General features: G+C 38.8%; 1 protein-coding gene across 1 annotated transcript in view; it reads right to left on the reverse strand.

Annotated features, from left to right (window-relative positions):
• Positions 1-521: 521 nt before the first annotated feature.
• Positions 522-19,884, reverse strand: part of ANO6 (anoctamin 6) — a 131,333-nt gene continuing 111,970 nt past the window's right edge. The window contains exons 15-18 of the mRNA XM_007937913.2: positions 15,146-15,351; positions 9,922-10,124; positions 7,999-8,104; positions 522-728 (exon numbers count right to left, since the gene is read on the reverse strand). Coding sequence (XP_007936104.1) covers positions 522-728; positions 7,999-8,104; positions 9,922-10,124; positions 15,146-15,351 — 722 coding nt within the window. The remainder of the gene's footprint in view (positions 729-7,998; positions 8,105-9,921; positions 10,125-15,145; positions 15,352-19,884) is intronic.

The following is a 19,884-nucleotide window of genomic DNA, read 5'->3' on the forward strand; positions in this document are numbered from 1 at the left end:
TTCTGACTTAGCTATTTTTAATTACACAAAAGGTATTAAGGCAGTGGCATATCTAATCTTTAATGATGGTACTGTAAGGGAAAGATAACTCTGGGATAGATCTGGCAAAGTGAAGAAATGAAACACTGCCTAAACATAAAGTTGATTATGTGCTCGAGTGCAGAAAGGAACAAAACTAATCCAACTCAAAGGGGGAAAAAAAAAAGAATCCCTTCTGTTTTATAAGGGATGGTTTTAAGCACCCTAAGAGACTTTTCTGTGTTACTAAAATTCCAATTTATGTAAAAAAAAGTAACATTTTAGGTTTTCCAGGTGATTAGTTTTATGCCCTTTTTGATCTAAGCTGTACATTTTCCAGTTCCTGCACTGCTAGCTGAAACTGAAAAATAATCTACATGGAAATGGCAATAGTTAAGACTCATATTTGCCAAAGTGATTTAACTTAAACATTCTCATTAGTGATTCATAAGATATTTTGACAGAGCTAAACTCTTTAAAGTGCTTCTCAGAACATAAAGCCCTTATTCTAATTTTGGTCGTAAATTGTTATCTACTACTTCTATCATCTTATCAGCTATAACCCCCATATTCTTTTTCACATCTTTGAGGTGATTCTCATGAAGAAGCTTTTGGGTTAGGTATTTTTCTCTCTTGATCTTGCTCTTCGTGCTTTTGGATACATCTGGAATTGCATATGAAATGAAAAATTTCACAGAGTAGATGATATGCTGAGGGAGAGAAGAAAAATGTCAATCACAAAGAAATGAAGGGAAACAGTTCTATTTTGCTAGTCATTGTGTATTAGGACAAGGCTGTACATATTCTATGTGTACAGCCAGTCTCTCATGCCACAGTGTGTAATGAAAAATGTGGCTCTGCCTAACAGTTGCATTTTGTTACTTCATAAACCAAAAGAACACTATTTGATATGTAAGGAGTCCTGGTACTGCAATGGTTAAGTGCTCAGCTGATAACCACAAGGTCAGTGGTTCAAACCCGCCAGCCACTCTACAGGGGGAAAGACCTTGTGATCTGTACCCACAAAGATTACAGCCTAGGAAACCCTATGAGGCAGTTCTACTCTGCCCCATAGGGTCAGTCTGAGTCGGACTCGACAAAACAGCACATAGCAACCACATCTGATACGTAACCAAAAATAATCCACTGCCATCAAGTTGATACTGACTCATAAGAATATATCTAGTATGTATATATGTCATTGCTGCTGTTGTCATGTGCCGCTGAGTCAGCCCCGACTCATAGCGACCCCTCCTTGAGTTTCCGAGGTGGTATTACTATGGAAGTAGATTGCCCAACCTTCCTTCTGAGGAGTGGCTGGTGGGTATGAACTGCCAGCCTTCTGGTAAGCAGTCATGTGCCTTAGGCACTATGCTACCAGAGTTCCATTGAACACCAATGACCGAAAGCCAGATGAATTATGGGAAGATATCAAGAACATTATCCATGAAGAAAGCAAGAGATCACTAAAAAGACAAGAAAAGAAGAGAAGACCAAAGTGGATGACAGAGGAGACTCTGAACCTTGCCCTTGAGTGGAGAATCGCTAAAGCAAATGGAAGAAATGAAAAGGTAAAAGAGCTGAACAGAAGATTTCAAAGAGCAGCTCGAGTAGACAAAGCCAATTACTATAATGAAATGTGCAAAGACCTGGAGTCTGAAAACCAAAAAGGAAGAACACGCTCAGCATTTCTCAAACTGAAAGAATGGAAGGAAAAATTTAAGCCTCGAGTTGCAATATTGAGAGATTCTATGGGCAAAATATTGAATGATGCAGGAAACATCAAGAGAAGATGGCAGGAATACACAGAGTCACTGTACCAAAAAGAACTGATCGATCTTCATCCATTTCAGGAAGTGGCATATGATCTAGAACCAATGGTAATGAAGGAAGAAGTCAAAGCTGCAATGAAAGAACTGGCGAAGAACAAGGCTCCAGGAATTGATGGCATACCGATTGAGATATTTCAACAAACAGATGCCCCATTGGAGGCACTCACTCAGTTATGCCAAGAGATTTGGAGGACAGCTACCTGGCCAACTGACTGGAAGAGATCCATATTTGTGCCCATTCCAAAGAAAGGTGATCCCACAGAATGTAGAAATTATAGAACAATATCATTAATATCACATGCAAGTAAGATCTTACTGAAGATAATTCAGGAACATTTGCAGCAGTATATTGACAGAGAACTTCCAGAGGTTCAAGCCGGATTCAGAAGAGGACGTGGAACAAGGGATATCATAGCTGTTGTCAGATGGATCTTGGCTCAAGGCAAAGAATACCAGAAAGATGTTTACTTGTGTTTTATTGACTATGCAAAGGCATTTGATTGTGTGGATCATGACAAATTATGGACAACATTGAGAAGAATGGGAATCCCTGAGCACTTGATTGTACTCATGAGGAATCTGTACCTTGACCAGGAGGCTGTCGTTCGAACAGAACAAGGGGACACTACATGGTTTAAAATCAAGAAGGGAGTGCGTCAGGGTTGTATTCTGTCTCCACACTTATTCAATCTATATGCTGAGCAAATAATCCGAGAAGCTGGACTATATGAAGAAAAACGTGGTATCAGGATTGGAGGAAGAATCATTAACCACCTGAGATATGCAGATGATACAACTTTGCTTGCTGAAAGTGAGGATGACTTAAGGCACCTACTGATGAAGGTTGAAGAATACAGTCTGCAGTATGGATTACATCTCAACATAAAGAAAACAAAAATCCTCACAACTGGACCAATGAGCAGCATCACAATAAATGGAGAGAAGATTGAGGTTGTCAAGGAATTCATGTTGCTTGGTTCTACAATCGATGCCAACGGAAGCAGCAGTCAGGACATTAGACAACGTGTAGCACTGGGAAAGTCAACTGCGAAGGAACTGTTTCAAGTGCTGAGGAGCAAGGATATCTCCTTGAGGACTAAGGTGCGCCTGACACAAGCCATGATATTTCCAATCACCTGGTATGTATGTGAGAGCTGGACAATGAATAAGGAAGACCGAAGAAGAGTTGATGCTTTTGAGTTGTGGTGCTGGCGAAGAATGCTGAAAGTACCATGGACTGCTAAAAGAACTAACAGATCTGTCCTGGAGGAAGTGTAGCCGGAATGCTCCTTGGAAGCAAGAATGGCCAGACTTCGTCTCACCTATTTTGGTCATGTTGTAAGACGGGACCATTCGCTGGAGAAGGATGTCATGCTTGGTAGGGTGGAGGGTCGACGAAAGAGGGGCAGGCTTTCAACGAGATGGACTGATACGGTGGCTGCGATGATGGGATCAAGTATAGCAGGGATTGTGGGGCTGGCGCGGGATCGGGCAGTGTTTCGTTCTGCTGTGTATGGGGTTGCTATGAGTCGGAAACGACTCGATGGCACTTAATAACAACAACAACAACCAGAATTCCTGTATGGATATATATAAATTATAAAAGATAAAAAATCAAATACCAACCAAACCATAATTAAACTTAGGAACTGGAACATTGGTAGTGTTCTTGCATCTTTTGTATGCTCCCTTCTTGGGAGCCCAAGGATCAGTAAGCAGAAGAGAAGGAAGGAAGTGGTAAAGAAATCGAGAAGAAATGACCATTGAAGTAGGAGGAAAGTTGTCAAAACAACATGTGCCCTGGGAGCTGGTGAAGGGTCGAGTTTTGAGGAGCGAGGGATTGGCTGAATGCTGCTGCTAAGTTAGGTCGTGTGAGGGTGGAGATCGGATCATAGGATTCCCCAACATGATGGCCACTGGTAACTTTGGCAAGAGCAGTTTCCATGAAATGGAGGGATGAAATGTGACTGGAATGGGGTAAGAAAGAGCTAAAAGAGAAATTGTGTACAGCAAGCACTGACAGCTCTTTCAAGGATGTTTTCCAGAAAGAGAGAGGGGAAATAGGGCAGAACTGATGGGGTAAGGAGGATCAAGAGAAATTTATTTGAGATGAGAGCGATATTACCATGTTAACAATGACGGAAATTATATAGTAAAGAGGGGCAAGTTGATGGAGAAAGACAGTTTTATTTATTTTTTTATCTACTTCTGAGGAAAGTAATATTTACAGATAATGTAGATTTTCAGTATTCAACCACCCTTCTATTACTGGGATAAAGCCAATTTGGGCATGATGTTACCTTTTTAAAATATATTTCTTGATTCAGTTTTCATCAAAAAGATCTTTGCATCTATGTAAATAAGTGAGACTAGCTTATTAATTTTCTTTTCTCTTGTCAAGTTTTAGTGTCTAGGCTACTCTTGGCCTCACAAAATGAGTTGGAGAGTACCAAACCAAAAACCAAACTCACTGCTGTTGAGTCAGATCCAACTCATAGAGACCCCTCCTTGGGTTTCTGAGGTGGTGTCACTATGGAAGTAGATCACCCAACATTCCTTCCAAGGAGTAGCTGATGGATTTGAGTCACCAGCCTTCTGGTCAGCAATCAAAGGCTGTTCTGGTTACCTAGTGTCGCTCTAACAATATACCACAAATAGGATGGCCTAAACAAACAGGAGTTTATTCCCCTACAGTTTGGAGGCTTTAAGTCCAAATTCAAAGTGCCATGCTCTAGGGGCTGGGTGAAAGCCCCTCAACCTTGGGGTCCAGCTCTGCCTCCTGCTCCCAGCCCACTGGAGTTAGAGGCATTTCTTTACACAGACAGCTGCTGGCTGGTGAGGCTGACAAGCCCAAGGTTGACAAGTAAAATGTCAGTCTCTGATGTTACCAAACCACATGGTAGGTCATTAATTTAAGTCCAGTGTAAGTCCCAAGGTTGGCAGAGCATGGCTTCATGCAGGATCCAAGTGTGCCATAAGCTAGAAACTATCGCCAAAGCCGTTTCTTATATACAGGAAGCAGATCACATCCCAAAGGCAGCTCCTCCGCTGCTTGTGGTAGATCCCACCATGGAGCTGACTGCCTGTCTCATCATGGGGAATAACTACCACCAGCTGCCCAGCCACTCAACCAGGCCCACCCAAATTGACCTACCACAAAGGCCTTAAGCACTTCCTCTTTTTCTGATATCTGAAAGAGTTTTGTAAAATATTGAAATGATCTGCTCTAGAAAGTTTAGTATAACATCTACAGAACCATGCGGCCCGATGCTTTCACTGTGGGAACAGTTTTCAGTTACTCTGTTTTGCTTTAAGACTAGGCTTACAGTTACATTCTTAAGCATTTGAAGGTGTTTACCTACTTTCTTCTAGCATCTACTGTTCTTTCGGAAAAGTCTACTCATAGTATAATTTTAACTTTCTTGATGGACATCTGTCTTTTTTCTCTGGTGACTTTTAAGATCTTGTCTTTGGTGTGTTAAATATTTAATACAATATGTGTAAGGGTAGATTTCTTCTTTATTCCCTTGATAGATATATGTTTTCTGCTCTGCAGACTGAGTTCTTTAATCTGTTCTTAAAACCTTTAGCCATTAGTTCTTTAAATATTGCCTCTTCTCTATTCATCATTTCTTCAACATTTTTAAAAGATACTCCTCATTCCGTCTTCTATATTATTTAACTCTTTTTTTGTATTTTCCATTTTCTTCTTTGTGATTTAGTAAGGGAAATTTATTCACATATCTTCTAATTAACTGCCTTCAATTAGTTTACCTAAACTTGTTTAACTCATTTGTTACCTTATTTTCATTTCAACAATTACATATTTTTATTTCTAAAAGTTCCATTTAGTTTTCTTACAAAATTGTCTTGAAACTTAAAGAAAATTATGCTAATTTTTTATTCTATCACTTACTTAAGTATTTTTATATATTGTTAATTTATACTCCATACCTGGTAATACAAATTCTTGAAGTTACTGAGGCTCTAAATCAGTTATTATTTCTGCTGAATCCTGCTCATGTGTTTTTCATTTCTCCTTATCACTGTTGATCTTTGATTGTGAGCTCATATTTGATTATTTCAATCTGAGAAAAACACAGCATCTGAATTGAGGAATTCGTCTTTATCCTCCAAAGAAGATATGTTCTCATCTGTGGACCAGGCGCTCGACTGACCTCAGCCAAATCTGGCCCATTTTTGGGTCCCTGGTTTAGTCCAAGAGTCTCAATCTCAGCTCTTCTACCTTGCTTTTGGCATAAGGCTTGGTCTCCTTGAGATTATAGATGGAGGCACTGATAACAACATTTGTTCTCAGAGTACTCCTCTTCTTGGGGCTTACTGCTCACTGTTCTATTTTAGTTCATCACCTTCCCTCCACCCCTATTTGTAGCTTCTCTTCTTTTCCACTGAGAAGAAATGCCAAGGTAATGATGCTGGTTCTAGATGTTTTGTAGTGGGAGGGCCCCTTCACGCTATCTGTTGCTGTTGTTGCTGGGTGCCTTGGAGTCAATTTATTCAAGGTGATACCACATGGCAGAGTAGAACTGCCCCATAGTGTTTTCTTGTCTGTAAACTTTACAAATGCAGATCACCAGGTCTTTCCCCTGCAAAGCCACTGGGTGGATTTGAACCCACCAACCTTTCAGTTGATAGCAAAGAATTTAACTGCTGTGTCACCAGGGTTCCTTTCACAGTATCAAATTCATCATAGTGTCAAAAGCAGAAGTCTAATATCACTTCATGAATTACATATTTGAATACAAACTAGTGACTCTTGCTAAAATATCAGATAGTGTACTTCATGAATCCACATATGATGGTGAATGGTGAATTAACGATGAATTCATTTTCTTCTCCAGTTAATGTTAGGTAGCTATTAAAAAAAAAAAAGTACTAATAAAAGTAATAAAGTCAGGTAGTTTACCCTATCTCTTTACTGCTAACAAATTCTGGTTTTATTCAAAGCAAACTGAATACTTCCTGTCTCAGGCTCCCTTGGTGCTACGAAGGACCATATGTTATAGTTCTTGCCAATAAGATGTTGGTAAACTGCTATGGGGGCTTCTGACAAACATTTCATTCCTGACAGAAAGGAACAGATAAGACCAGCATCTTCCTTCTCCTTCTTCCAAGATGTCAAAGCACAAGTATTATCAAGGAGCCCTGGTGGCACAGTGGTTAAGTGCTCAGATGCTAGTTGAAGGTTGGCCGTTTTAATCCACTAGCCACTCTGTGGGAGAAAGCTATGGCAGTCTACTTTCATAAAGATCACAGCCTTGCAAACCCTATGGGGCAGTTCTACTCTGTCCCACAAGGCCACCAGGAGTTGGAATCAACTTGACAGCAATGAGTTTTGGGTACTGTATTATCTGAACTTACAGAAGCCATAATGTAATCATTAGATGAGAAGCATGAGAGAAAAGCCTAGAGAATGAGAAGGCCTTACATCAATGAACTGTTTTTAATTCAGGAGCAGCAACCCACTTGTATACTTTTGTTAAGTGAGAAAAATCAAATCATTATTTGTTTAAGCAACTACAAGATGCATTTTCTGTTTCTTACAACTAAACATATAATCCTAACTGACTATACCAATCAAGCAACTTTGAGGTTGTGTAATTTGGTTATTCACTTGAGTAAGAGGTAAACTTGGTTAGATCAGTAGCATATTTATGGCTGCCTTAGTCAAATTTCAGAGCTGGTGAATTTTTGGAATTTAAAGAACTATTGTTAAGAAGTTGTATTATGAAAATGTATTAAAAGAAATACTTAATAATACAAGAATAAAACTATTACAGTAATAAAATTCCTCAAGGGCAGAGATCAGATCGCATTCATCTGGAATAAGCCCCTTCACACAGCTCAGTGCCCCAAATAAAAAAAAAGGCACTCAATTAATACTGAGTTGAATGGAATCAAATCCCTCTTGCACACAACATGCTTTTAACCTTTAAAGCAGATAACCAACTTCATTTAATTAATGAAAGCATTACAGGTATTTCAGGTCAAACCTGATTAATGTATGTATTAAAATAATTATTAGCAAGAGATAAGGAAGACAGTATCATACATTGTAAGTACAGAAGCAATGAAAGGTCTGCAAATATATAGCCTTATATACAACTTCAAAGTAGAATTTTCCTACCTCCATGACAATGATAAAAGCCAGTTTAGCTGCGATCACATGCCAATAGTAAATATTGTGTTTATACTCTTGTGGGTGTCCAGGAGGATATCGAAAATCACGATACCTAGAAACAAAGCAGAAGTGTACCTTGAGATAAGCTTTTATGATTAAATATTGTAAACAAGGGCCCATTTAAAAAGATGTTGTATTTAATGTAATGCTTTTTTAAATTGGACATCACACAAATTTTCTCCAAGAACTCAATTTGATAACAAAACTCTGAAATAACTACTTCAGTAATTTATCATTAAAACATATAAGATGATGATGATGGTAATGATAGATTCTATCTTTGTAAAAAGGAATCCATCTTTATTAAGGAATGAAAGTATCTTAAATTTCTTGCTGGCACAACTTTATCCCTGCTTTCTTAAAAGAATGTAACTACACCAATATAGCCTACTCCCAGGGCCTTATATATTAGATTACTTAGTTATATAACAGCTTGTGAGGGTTGGGTTCACTCAGCTGTATGGGACTATATGCCCTATACAAAAATCACTCCAGAGTCCTCTCTGCTTTTTATACTTTTTTGCCTAATTCCTTGTTGTCAGATGTCTTGTATCTCTGCTATTGGTCTATCTCCCTTAGGTAGCACATCTCTAATTCTCTGCCTGTAATCTATTAGACCTGGTAGGGTGCAGTTACTCATTAGAATTATATAAAGTAAAAATAAGCAGATTAAATGTGGGAGTCTAACAGGCTGTGTACTACGTGTAATTTTGAAACATTTCTTTTGGGCTTATTTCTGGTATCTTGGTTGCATTGTCTATTTCTGAGAATTTGCAGTGATGTCTTTGAGGAGTTGGACTAAATGAATTTGAAAGCCTCCTTTAGCTTAAAAAGAAGTACTAGTGGTGCAGTTGTTAAAGCATTTCGCCACCAACCAAAAGGTCAGCAGTTCCAAACCCCCAGCTGCTCTACGAGAGAAAGATAAAGCTGTCTGCTTCCACAGAGATCTACAACTTTGGAAACCCTATGGGGCAGGCAGCTTTACTCTGTCCTATAGGGTCGCTATGAATCAGAATCAACTTCATGGTAGTGGGTTAGCTTTAAAACTCTATGATGGGGGAAAACAAACAAACAATCATTATGATCAGCAAACCTTATCAACTGATGATTTCACCAGCCACTAAAGCCAATCAGAGAGCTTTAGAATAGAGAATACTGTTAGGCTTTATCTCTTTACATTTGTTACAATCCTGTTAGGCTGCTATTACTTACATTTCTTGTTTTTATATTTCTTTGTTAAATGAGGGTGCTAGTTATCAGCACAATATCCTCAGGTTGTACTTGAATAACACGTTTGATATACAATTGAATGATTTTGCTTTCTGGAACTTGTGATGTTTTTCCATTTCTAAAATAAATTATAAGACTTTTTTCCTGGATCAGTCTCCCTGTAATGATTTGAAACTCTAATCTTTAGAACTTGCTTTATGGTTTGATTGGAAAATTCTAGCACAGTGGTTAAAGCGCTAGTTGCTAACCATAAAGTTGGGAATTTGAACTCATCTGCTGCTCTGTGAAAAGATGTGGCAGAAAGATGTGGTAGTCTGCTTCTGTAAAGATTTACAGAAACCCTATGGGGCAGTTCTATTGTGTCCTACAGGGTTGCTATGAGTTGGAATGGACTCAACTGTAAGGGGTAGGCCCCAGTCTGTCAAACAAACCCACTGCCATCCAGTAGATTCTGATTCATAATAATCCTATCTGTAATAACTTTCAGATCTTATCCCTTTTTCAGTTTAATTTAAATAAAGCTATGGGGGAAAAACGTTTCTAGCAATTTGACTCAAATAATACCAAATAGAATTATATCACAATAAAAGTCCTTCTGAAGATGAAGTGCATCTGTAAACATGACAAAGAGAAACTTGCCTGCATGTGGTATGGTTGCCAAGCCCAGAGTATGGATTTCCCCGGCTTCTGTTTCTGAAGTCCCCAATGTTGAAGATCGAGAGAGTATTGTTGATGTATCCCTCCATGGTGTAGTGGGTGTGGTCCCCATAGGGAGGGACGGAGAAGGACCAGTAATACACCAGGCGGGGGATCATGTCTGATGTGAAAGCAATGATCATGGCCTATGTTGGGTGGGTAGAATACAATGAAGAGGGCATTAATTCAGAGCCCACGTAATGACTGTTAACAGACATGCTACAATAACTTTTTATCAAGGTGATATTTTCAAATTAAAGATTCAGAAACCTTAATTCTTTCCTACTACAAAATGCATATAGATGGTGACTGTCCTTAAATCTTTGAACAGCTGCTTTAAAGTAGAGTAGTTACTGTCCTTTTGGTCTTCAATTCTAAGGGCCCATCTAGAAGTCCACCTGCAGTTCAAATGCAAAGGCCTGATAGTTGCCTATGCTGCTTCTTAAGTAAAATAAAATATCTATTCATCAGAATGATTGTAGGATAGGTTATTGTCAATAACTCAAGAGTTCTGGGTATATTATTATTAAAAAAAATTGTTGTTGTTGTTGTTATGTGCTGTTGAGTTGTCTCCGACTCATAGCGACCCTGAGTTGGGTTTCTGAGGAGGTATCACTACAGAAGTAAATCGCCCAAGAATATAATAAAATTATATTAACCTTAGAGCTCTACTTGATATAATTTTAATCTTTCTTTGATGGTTTAGTAGACTTTTTTTATTCGTAAGGAGCTCTGGTGGTATAGTGCCTAAAGCATTTGACTCCTAACCAGAAGGTTGGCGGTTCAAACCCACCAGCCACTCTGTGGAAAGAAGACTTGGCAATCTACTTCCATAAGGATTTTTGGCCTTGGAAACCCAAAGGGGGTCACCATGAGTTGGAATTGATTTGATGGCAGTGATTTTTTTTTTTCTTTTTTTGTATTTGTAATGCTAAGGTCAGTATGAGAGTAATTTGGCTTGATATAATTCCACTGTTGAATAATTCCACTGTTGACACAAAACTGACTTTTTATCTCTCACAAAAATAAAGTGCAAACTGTGTAAAACATATTTTAGTTGGTCTATGTAAATAACTGCCTTCAAATTCATATTTTTGATTTTTTTAAAATTTAAACCCATGGCCTGCTTTATTTTAAATTCTCTGCATATACTTACGTTTGTTTCTTCAAAAGAGAACAATAATTATTTTTCATTTTAATAAAATGTGGGTAGCAAGAACAGTAATGGGGTTTTTCCATTCACGTACGCAATTGTATCTATTTTGTTATATATAGTATCTAAGCATCTACATTTTCAAGTGATTAAATGGATACATTTGTCAAAGTTATAAGTTATCAAATAACATAAAGAAAGTTTGCTGTGTTCTCAGATATAAGGAATAAGCATGGGTCAATCTTGAATCCGGGTCTGGGTCAGGCAGACAGCTACTAGGAGGTAAAGCTACTAAGAATTGGATGAATTTTCTCTTTTAATTTGGGTTGTTTTAAACTCTCCAGTTTGTAAAACTGGTTTGAAGGAGTGAAAAATAGAGAATGTTCTTTAAACCAACTTCTGTGTGAATGAGCAAAGCTAAATGATTCCGTCATTAATTGAAGCAGAAGAAGAGACATGTTTTTGGCTCGACATGATGTCTGGTAGTGTTCATCTGAACATATGGTTTAGACACAGTGAGCCCACAAACCAACAAACAAGAACTCAGGCAAAGCAAGAAAAACAACTAAGAGGCTTTTCTATTGCAAAACTTCCCCCATTAGGCCCAGCTTTGTCATTTTCTCTGAAATGAAAAATTCATTGTGTGGGGGTACATGTGTGTCTGTTTGTGATGGTGGTGGTGGATAAGGCAAGAGTATTTTCTTTTTTCCCAGATTTCAACAGATTAAACTGTCTTGTTATAATTTAACCCATTATATCATTTGGGAGAATCACCTGGAGATGTGCTACATAGGAAGCTACAAAAACTTCAACAAGGAGGATAAGTCTATTGTCTTCTGACAAGATACTTTTTCTTCCTAAGCTGAGCTGCTTTGAAAGATATGTTGGAGAAGAAGACATAAGTGCCAGTGTGCTTCATTTCCCATGCTGTTCTGAATACAATTTCCCATTTATATAAAAATAAATTAAATTGGTCTTCAACAGCAGATGCTCTGGCATGACACAACAATGTCAACTCAGCTTATTTATTGAACCAACAGCTTTATAATGAATGATTTTATCCCAAACTCCTGCTCATGCCCATTCTCTTCCCTAGTGGCCAATCTCTTCTTTTTACAGTGAAAAGTTTCCTCTTATGGAAAGTTAGCCTTTTTGTTACACATTAGACTGCTGAGACACACAATAGATATGGGAAGGGCTGAAGATATATATATGACAGGAAAGTAGATACACACACACACACAAACACACACACATACATATGGCTTGTATCTTGGAAGCTGTAACAAAAATCTTACTATGGAAAAGAAGATTGTCTATAGTTTTTAAATTATGTCACAACCTTAATAAGCAGTTTTCTTAGGGTATCACAACACAATGCCAAAGCTTTAAGAAAAAGCAACTACTGGATAAGAACCAGTAGCACCAATTAGCAAGCATGTGTGTTCCTGTGTGTATGTACATACATATACACATAGAGAACCCTTGGAAGTGCAGTTAATACTCCATCTGTGCTAATGGAATGGCGCCAGGGCATGGGTATTGGGAAAAGGGGCCTAATACAATCAAACCAGAATGCTTGAGGAACGGGACTTTGAGTCAATTGGATTTTCAGGTTAGCTAAAGGTCAAATAGAAACCCTTTTAGTTTCAAACCTTCTTGCTGAAAATTTTCCTACAGCATAAAAGTCCACATTCCTGACTTGCTTAGTGTAGTAGAGAGTATTGAACATGACAGATTCATTCTTTTATGACTTTGGAATTTGAAAGGGCTCACTGTCATATCTCTGAACATCAGTTTTCATTTCTCAGCAGAGTGGATGTTGAAAGTACGGGCTATTTGGGTGAATGGAAACTGACGTATCCTAGCCATTGTTTTTTGTGTGTGATTTGCAACTTTAAAAAGTAGAGAGAGCATGCAATTCATATAAACTGAGGCTTCTTGGGGGTGGGAGTGACAGCTGGGTTTCAGATGAATTTGTTTTATTGTATAAGACTGTGACCATGCTCCACAGTGACACATTTTGAAATTCCTCCATTAATAATGACAATGAGTAATGAAGATGATAAAATAACAATAGCTAATAGAAGAAGGATGTCATGCTTGGTAAGGTGGAGGATCGACGAAAGAGGGGAAGGCCTTCGATGAGATGGATTGACATGGTGGCTGTGACAATGGGCTCAAGTATAGCAAGGATCATGGAGCTGGCGTGGGATCCGGCGGTGTTTCGTTCTGCTGTGCATGGGGTCGCTATGAGTCGGAAGCAACTCGATGGCATCTAACAACAATAACAATAATAGGAGCTCTGGTAGCATAGTGCCTAAGGCATTTGACTACTGACCAGGAGGCTGGTGGTTCAAACCCACCAGCCACTCCTCGGAAGGAAGGTTGGGCAATCTACTTCCATAATGATACCACCTTGGAAACCCAAGGAGGGGTCACTATGAGTCAGGTCTGACTTGATGGCATATAACAACAAAAACAATATTCAATTAGGACCAGGCTTTGTACGTTATATTAACTGGAGTCCCCAAACACATGATGTGTACTAGTCTTATGTAGCAGGAAAATATTCATTTTGCAAATGATAAAATGAAGCTCTGAAACGTTAAGGTTCGGCCCAACATCACACAGCTTGGAAGATGTGATGACGTGAAGGGGAACTTGGGACTCCCTGACTGAGAAGTGCTTAGCAAGTTCCCTTGTGGAAGAGCCTGACCCACAGGCACCACCCAGTTCTGTTCTGCTTCTGTAGGTGCTATTGGGAAAAGGCTGAGTACTCCCAAGTGTGCCTTGATTAAGAAATTAAAACTGGAAATTAATTTTGTTGGGGAAGCTGACCTGGGAAGAACTAAGGAAGAAACGGTCCTGGTTTCAAGGACACTTCTAGGGAAGCAGGCCCTCTAACGTCTGGTGTGGAAATTGCTCTCCACTTTCCATTTTCTTGCCAGCCTGTGCAAAAAGAACAAAACTGTTTTGACTGGCATATAATCAATTAAAGGGGCTCTGGTGGTGTAGTGGATATGGCATTTGGCTGCTAACCAGAAAGTCAGTGATTCAAACTCACCAGCCACTCTGCTGAAGGAATATGGGGCAATCTACTTCTGTAAAGATTTACTGTCTTGGAAACCCAGTGGGGGGGTCAGAATGATTTGGAATCGACTTGATGGCAGTGAGTATGAAAGCTGGGCAATCTACTTCCACAGTGATACTGCCTTGGAAACCCAAGGAGGGGTCACTATGAGTCGGATCTGACTTGACAGCAGCGAGTTTGGTTTGGTTTATACACACACACACACACACACTCTCACACAATCAATCAATTAATGCAGGCTATAAACAACTGAATTTTGTCCTCTCACAGCTGAGATTCAAGCAGGAAATGAGGCTGCTCTAGCAATGACCAGGGTGTGGACAGCAAAAACCAAAGGCTGGGTAGGGAGGAGTGATGAGACCTACCCTAAATCATCCTCATTGCTCTGGGGACAAGAAAGATACATGACTGGGAATGCACAAAAGTAGTTTTACTTCATCAGCAAATAGTTAATATTTTAAGTTCATACTTTGGAATATTTAATAAAATTTGGTAGTATAACAGCTCTTATTTCAGGTTCTAAAACCCTAAATGAATGGATATCTACCTACTTCATAAAAACACAATTGGATAATTACTTTTACAGTCATGTGAGAAATGAAAGAGTTAGTACTTATTATTATTACTATTATCATGCTTCTATTGAATAAAAACTTTAGCATATGAGCAACAATGGTGCAATGGTCACTCTTCTTAGCAACAGCCTCTATTGGAGGTCTTGACTCTGCAAGAGAGTAATAATCACAAACAAACAAACAAACAATAACAATCACAATTATAACAACTATGCTGTTTATATGGACGACAGTCATGGCATCTGTTTCCCATTTTTAAAAAGTATAATTGATTCTGTAGGTAGTACTCTAATGCATTTTCATACTTCTCAAGGTCTTTACCCTGTGAAGCCTAGGGCTACTCACATTGGTCACCACAGCCAGAATTGCTATTCCTTGCATGATGGGCTGCCATGCACCGATGTCCTGGGCTTTTTCTGGCACCATGCGTCTATACTGGGTAGTCAGTTTCCACGCGTCCACTCTTATTTCCAATATATTGTTCACCAGAGCCAACAGAGGTGCCAGTGGAAAAGAGGCCACAAACAAGGTGACGAACCCAAACTGAATAACTGTCAATGGAACGAACACACATCATGGAGTGGTGGATGGATGGAAGACAACCTATTTTTCTTTACTCTTGTAAAGAAAGAGAAAGGCAAACAAAGGACTAAATCTCAAAGAGAAAACATAACTGTGGTAGATAACAACTTCATGTTGAATAGTGAAAGAATTCAAACAAAACACAAATATGAAATCTCTGGAAAAAAGACTAATTATAGCCTGTTTCTTTCACATGTGTACACTTAATAGGAACAATATATTTAAAAATCTTTGCTCAATCTGATTTATTTACTAGTAAAAACCTTGAGATGCCCTAACTAAGCATGTTATTTGTTCTCAGGGTTAAAATAATAGAATGTTAGAAGATGATTTGTGACTCAGAATACAAAAGAAAAATAAAAATCATAGAAGTATCTAACAAGTTAAAAGAAATAAGAAATGTATCTTTGGCAAGGCTATGCTTACTGAATGTTTAAGGAAATATGCTGAAGAACGGCAAATGAGCAAGCTCTTCTGAGTAGTGAATGCAAACAGAGCATATTTAGAGAATTTATACTACTGCAAATCACAGAAATCTATGTGATGGAAGTATCTTAGTAAGTTGTAATATAATCCTCTTTTAGGGGTTTATCATGAAGCCATTGTAGTCTATAGGCCAGAGATCTAAAACAAAAGTTGTTCAGTTTTAGATTCTTCCTTCTAAACCAGCAGAACTTTAGAGGGAACCAGTACAAACATGGAGTCCCTACACCAAAAAACACCAAACTCACTGCTATCAAGTCTATTCTGACTCACAGTGATATGGAAGCAGACCATGTCATCTTTCTTTTGCAGAGCAGCTGGTGGGTTTGAACCACTGACCTTTTGGTTAACAGCCAAATGCCTTAACCACTGCATCACCAGAGCTTGACGTAAATGGCAAATATGCTAGACTGCTAACCAAAAGGCTGGAGTTTCGAGTCTACCCAGAGGTGCCTCAAAAGAAAGCCTTGGTGATCTACTTCCGAAAAATCAGTGGTTGAAAACCTTATGGGGCACAGATCTATTCTAACACACGTGGAGTCATCATGAGTCACAACAAACTGAAAGGCAACTGACAGTACAGGTACAAATAAGGCTGTGGATGAGAGGAAACTATATGTTTATAGAACCCCTCGGCCACTGCTCAGACAAGGGCCAAAAACCATTCAGGCCAGCACTGGGGAAGATGCGGTTAGGTAGGAGGAGTTGGCAGCATTTGCTTCTGACTGGAGAGATTAATCGAGTGTTGCAGAAGAGCAGACAGGGTTGAAAGAATCTGGCAGGCCCACAGGTGAGGTAGGGGCCACATCCTATTCAGGGAAGTCAGACAGGGAGAGACAGAGGTGGTGATGTCAAAGAGTCAGCAGCAGTAGCACTGAGCAGTGATGTCAATGGCTGAATTTATGACTCACCCAATCCTGAAAGATCTTATTGTCTACTGGGGCCAGGCAAGTAATATAAATGTGTGGAGTGGGTGCACAGCTGACTGTGGTAAACTGGCAAGTACATCTCCCACCAAAAGGGACAGCTCATTGTTGCCTTGTTGGATCTGCGCCTATGTCTGTCAGATCTCTTGACTGTTCAAAAGAAGCCTGAAATTAGGATTATGTCAGCAATGACCCGGTTAAAAAATGCCAAGGAGAAAAGATGCCATTTGTAGTGACAACAAAAGCACAGACTATTTAACAATAAATTAATGAGAAATACAGGGCTGTTATGATAGTTGATTTAAAAAAAATAAGAAACAAAACAATGACTGCATGAACGGTAGGATATACCACACTCTTGACTTGGCTGACAAAGCTGGGGAAAATGAAGTTTTTGCTCCACAAAATACTTTAGAAGTCTAATGTAAATCTGGTAGCATAGTGGGTTAGGCATTTGGCTGTTAACCAGAAGGTCAACAGTTCAAACCCATCAGCTGCTCTGTGGGAGAAAGATGAGGCAACCTACTTCCATAAAGATTTATAGCCTTGGAAACCCAATGGAAGTTGCTATGAGTTGGAATCGACTTGATGGCACTGGGTTTGGTTTTGGTTTTTAATGCAAATTCAGTTAATAATCCCCAATAGCCTATTAAGAAAAGAACCTGAAAAATGGTTCTAAACTTAAGAAATATAAACAAATAAACAATAAGAAGGGATGCTTGCACTGACAGTATTAGGGACATTCTGAAAAACAAGAATAATACAATGCAAGCAACTCCAGTAGATAATGAAGTGTATTACAATGTTACGGTAATTCAAACAGTTTAGAACTAGTGTATGAATAGATAGTAAGAATTAGAAGAGATTTCAAGAATAGATACAAATATTCATGGGATTCTAATATATTATGAAAGTGATATTTCAAATCAGTAGATTCAAGTATTGGAGCAACTAGCTAAATTATTGGTATAGAGCCCTCTCCACCAAAATAAATTCCAGGTGAATCAAAATTTTTAAATGAAAAAATAAGGGACCAGAAAAAAACAACAGAATATATAATCTGTTATGCAAGTGATTTGAACTGTCCAAACAACTTTTGAAACCAAGAACTTTTAAGTTGAAAAAAGAGAGAGATAAGACTGATTTAGCAAGACAAAAAACATTCATCAAAGAAACAGAAACAACCTTCGCTTGAAACTTTTTCATGACTCTACATGGCTAATTATTTTCTACATTATCGTTATTTTTTAAATTACTTCACAAATTTCTAGAAGGAAGTATCTACCCTAGTGATCTCTGGTTCTCCATAACTCATTCCCTCCTCAAAACCCTACACCATGCTTTTGCCCTTACCACTGTATGGGAGAGGTGCCTGACCAAAACTCTACCCAGAGGCACCTTGGAAGAAAGGACTGGTGATGTATTTCCAAAAACTCAGTCACTGAAAACCCTACCAAGTACAGTTCTATTCCGACCCATAGACTGTAAGTCTGAATTGACTCACTGGAGACTGATTTACTGCATTGAAAGTACTCTTGCTAACTTGGTCAGTGAACTGCATATTCTAAAATCAACGTCATTTCAATCCTTACTTATTTCATCACTAGGCAGCTTCTGACATGGCCAAACATTTTCTCTCCTTGGAACACTTTTTCTCCCTTGATTTTTATTTTACTTAAACAATTTTAAAAAGCCAAGTCATGTTACATATTTTTTAAAAAAGGACTACCTAGCCAGTAAAGCTGTTTCTTTTACTTTTCCTCACATTTCCAGAAATTTATAGGCTTTAGCTCTTTTAAATATTTTTTCCTGTATTTTTCTTTATAGGTCTCTTTGTCAATATTCAAGTTCTCTTAAGCCATCCAAATTTTTCTGTGTCGACACAACTCTCCCCAGGTTTTCTTCCAACCGCTCTGCTATTCTCCCTTCTTTATGGACTCCTCCTTCTGTTCTTTTAAATCAGGGCTTTGAAACAGTTCTTCCCTGTTCAGCCGTGGCTGATGATACTGGAACAGACCCAAATCTGCAAAATGTAGGTATACCAGAACAGGAAATATTAGGGGTCAACACCCTACTAAAAACTTAATCTCCCTCTCAGAAAACAAGGGCATCATGCATACTGTATAGCATCCAAATCTCTTGACTGACAGTCGGATACAACGGTGCCTGGCTCAAAGATGGCAGCTTACTTTATAACTTTGAATGTGTGTTGCTCTCCAGAGTTTGGCAATAACCCAATCTCCTGCAGCAGGCTCCTGAAAGGGCTCATTATGCCTCTTCTGAGTCTCCCATTCTAGGGCTTTGATCCATAATTTTTGCAGTTTGTTATCATTTTGGTACTTTTTTTTTTTTTAAATAATTTTTTATTGTGATTTAGGTGAAAGTTTACAGAGCAAATTGGTTTTCCATTTAACAAGTCATACATATTTTGTTTTGTGACACTCATTGCAATCCCCACAATGTAATAGCACTCTTCACACTTCCTCCCTGTGTTTACCATTTCTATTCATCCTTCTTTCCTATCACTTTCTGCCTTCTGAGTTTACCCCTGGGAAAATGCTGTCCTTTTGATCGTGTATAGTTGATTGTTCTCAGGGGTGTGTGCTTTTAGTGTTATGGTTCACCTTATAGGCCTGTCTATTGTTTGGCTGAAGACTGAGCCCTGGGAGTGAGCAGTTCCAGGACTGAAGTATGTCTAACGGCCACAGTCTTGGGGTATACTCACATTTTACAGATTCAGGTCTGTTCTGATTTTGCTGTGTCAGCCATGACTGAACCAGTTTGAATTGGTCTGAAGTTCTGTTTGAAATGTTCCTTTTCCCCAGGGCTTCATCATCAAACCACTGCCAAGCTCTCGATACTACTGCTTGATTCACCCTCGTGGCCTCATCTGAGGCCCCTCTGTCTGTCCTACCTTCTTGGATATCTTATAGACATTTTACATGCAGAATACCCAGCACTAAATCATTTCTTCAAAACCAGCTCTCTTCTTACACCCTACCCTGCATATTCAGTCTCCAGGAAGTTATCTTAGACAGTTCTATTACTCACCTGCTACAGACTTGTTATTGTTGTTAGGTGCTGTGGAGTCGA

Source organism: Orycteropus afer, unplaced genomic scaffold (assembly GCF_000298275.1).
Source record: "Orycteropus afer afer isolate SDZICR_OR568_19922 unplaced genomic scaffold, OryAfe1.0 scaffold00045, whole genome shotgun sequence".
NCBI classification, from domain to species: Eukaryota; Metazoa; Chordata; class Mammalia; order Tubulidentata; family Orycteropodidae; genus Orycteropus; species Orycteropus afer.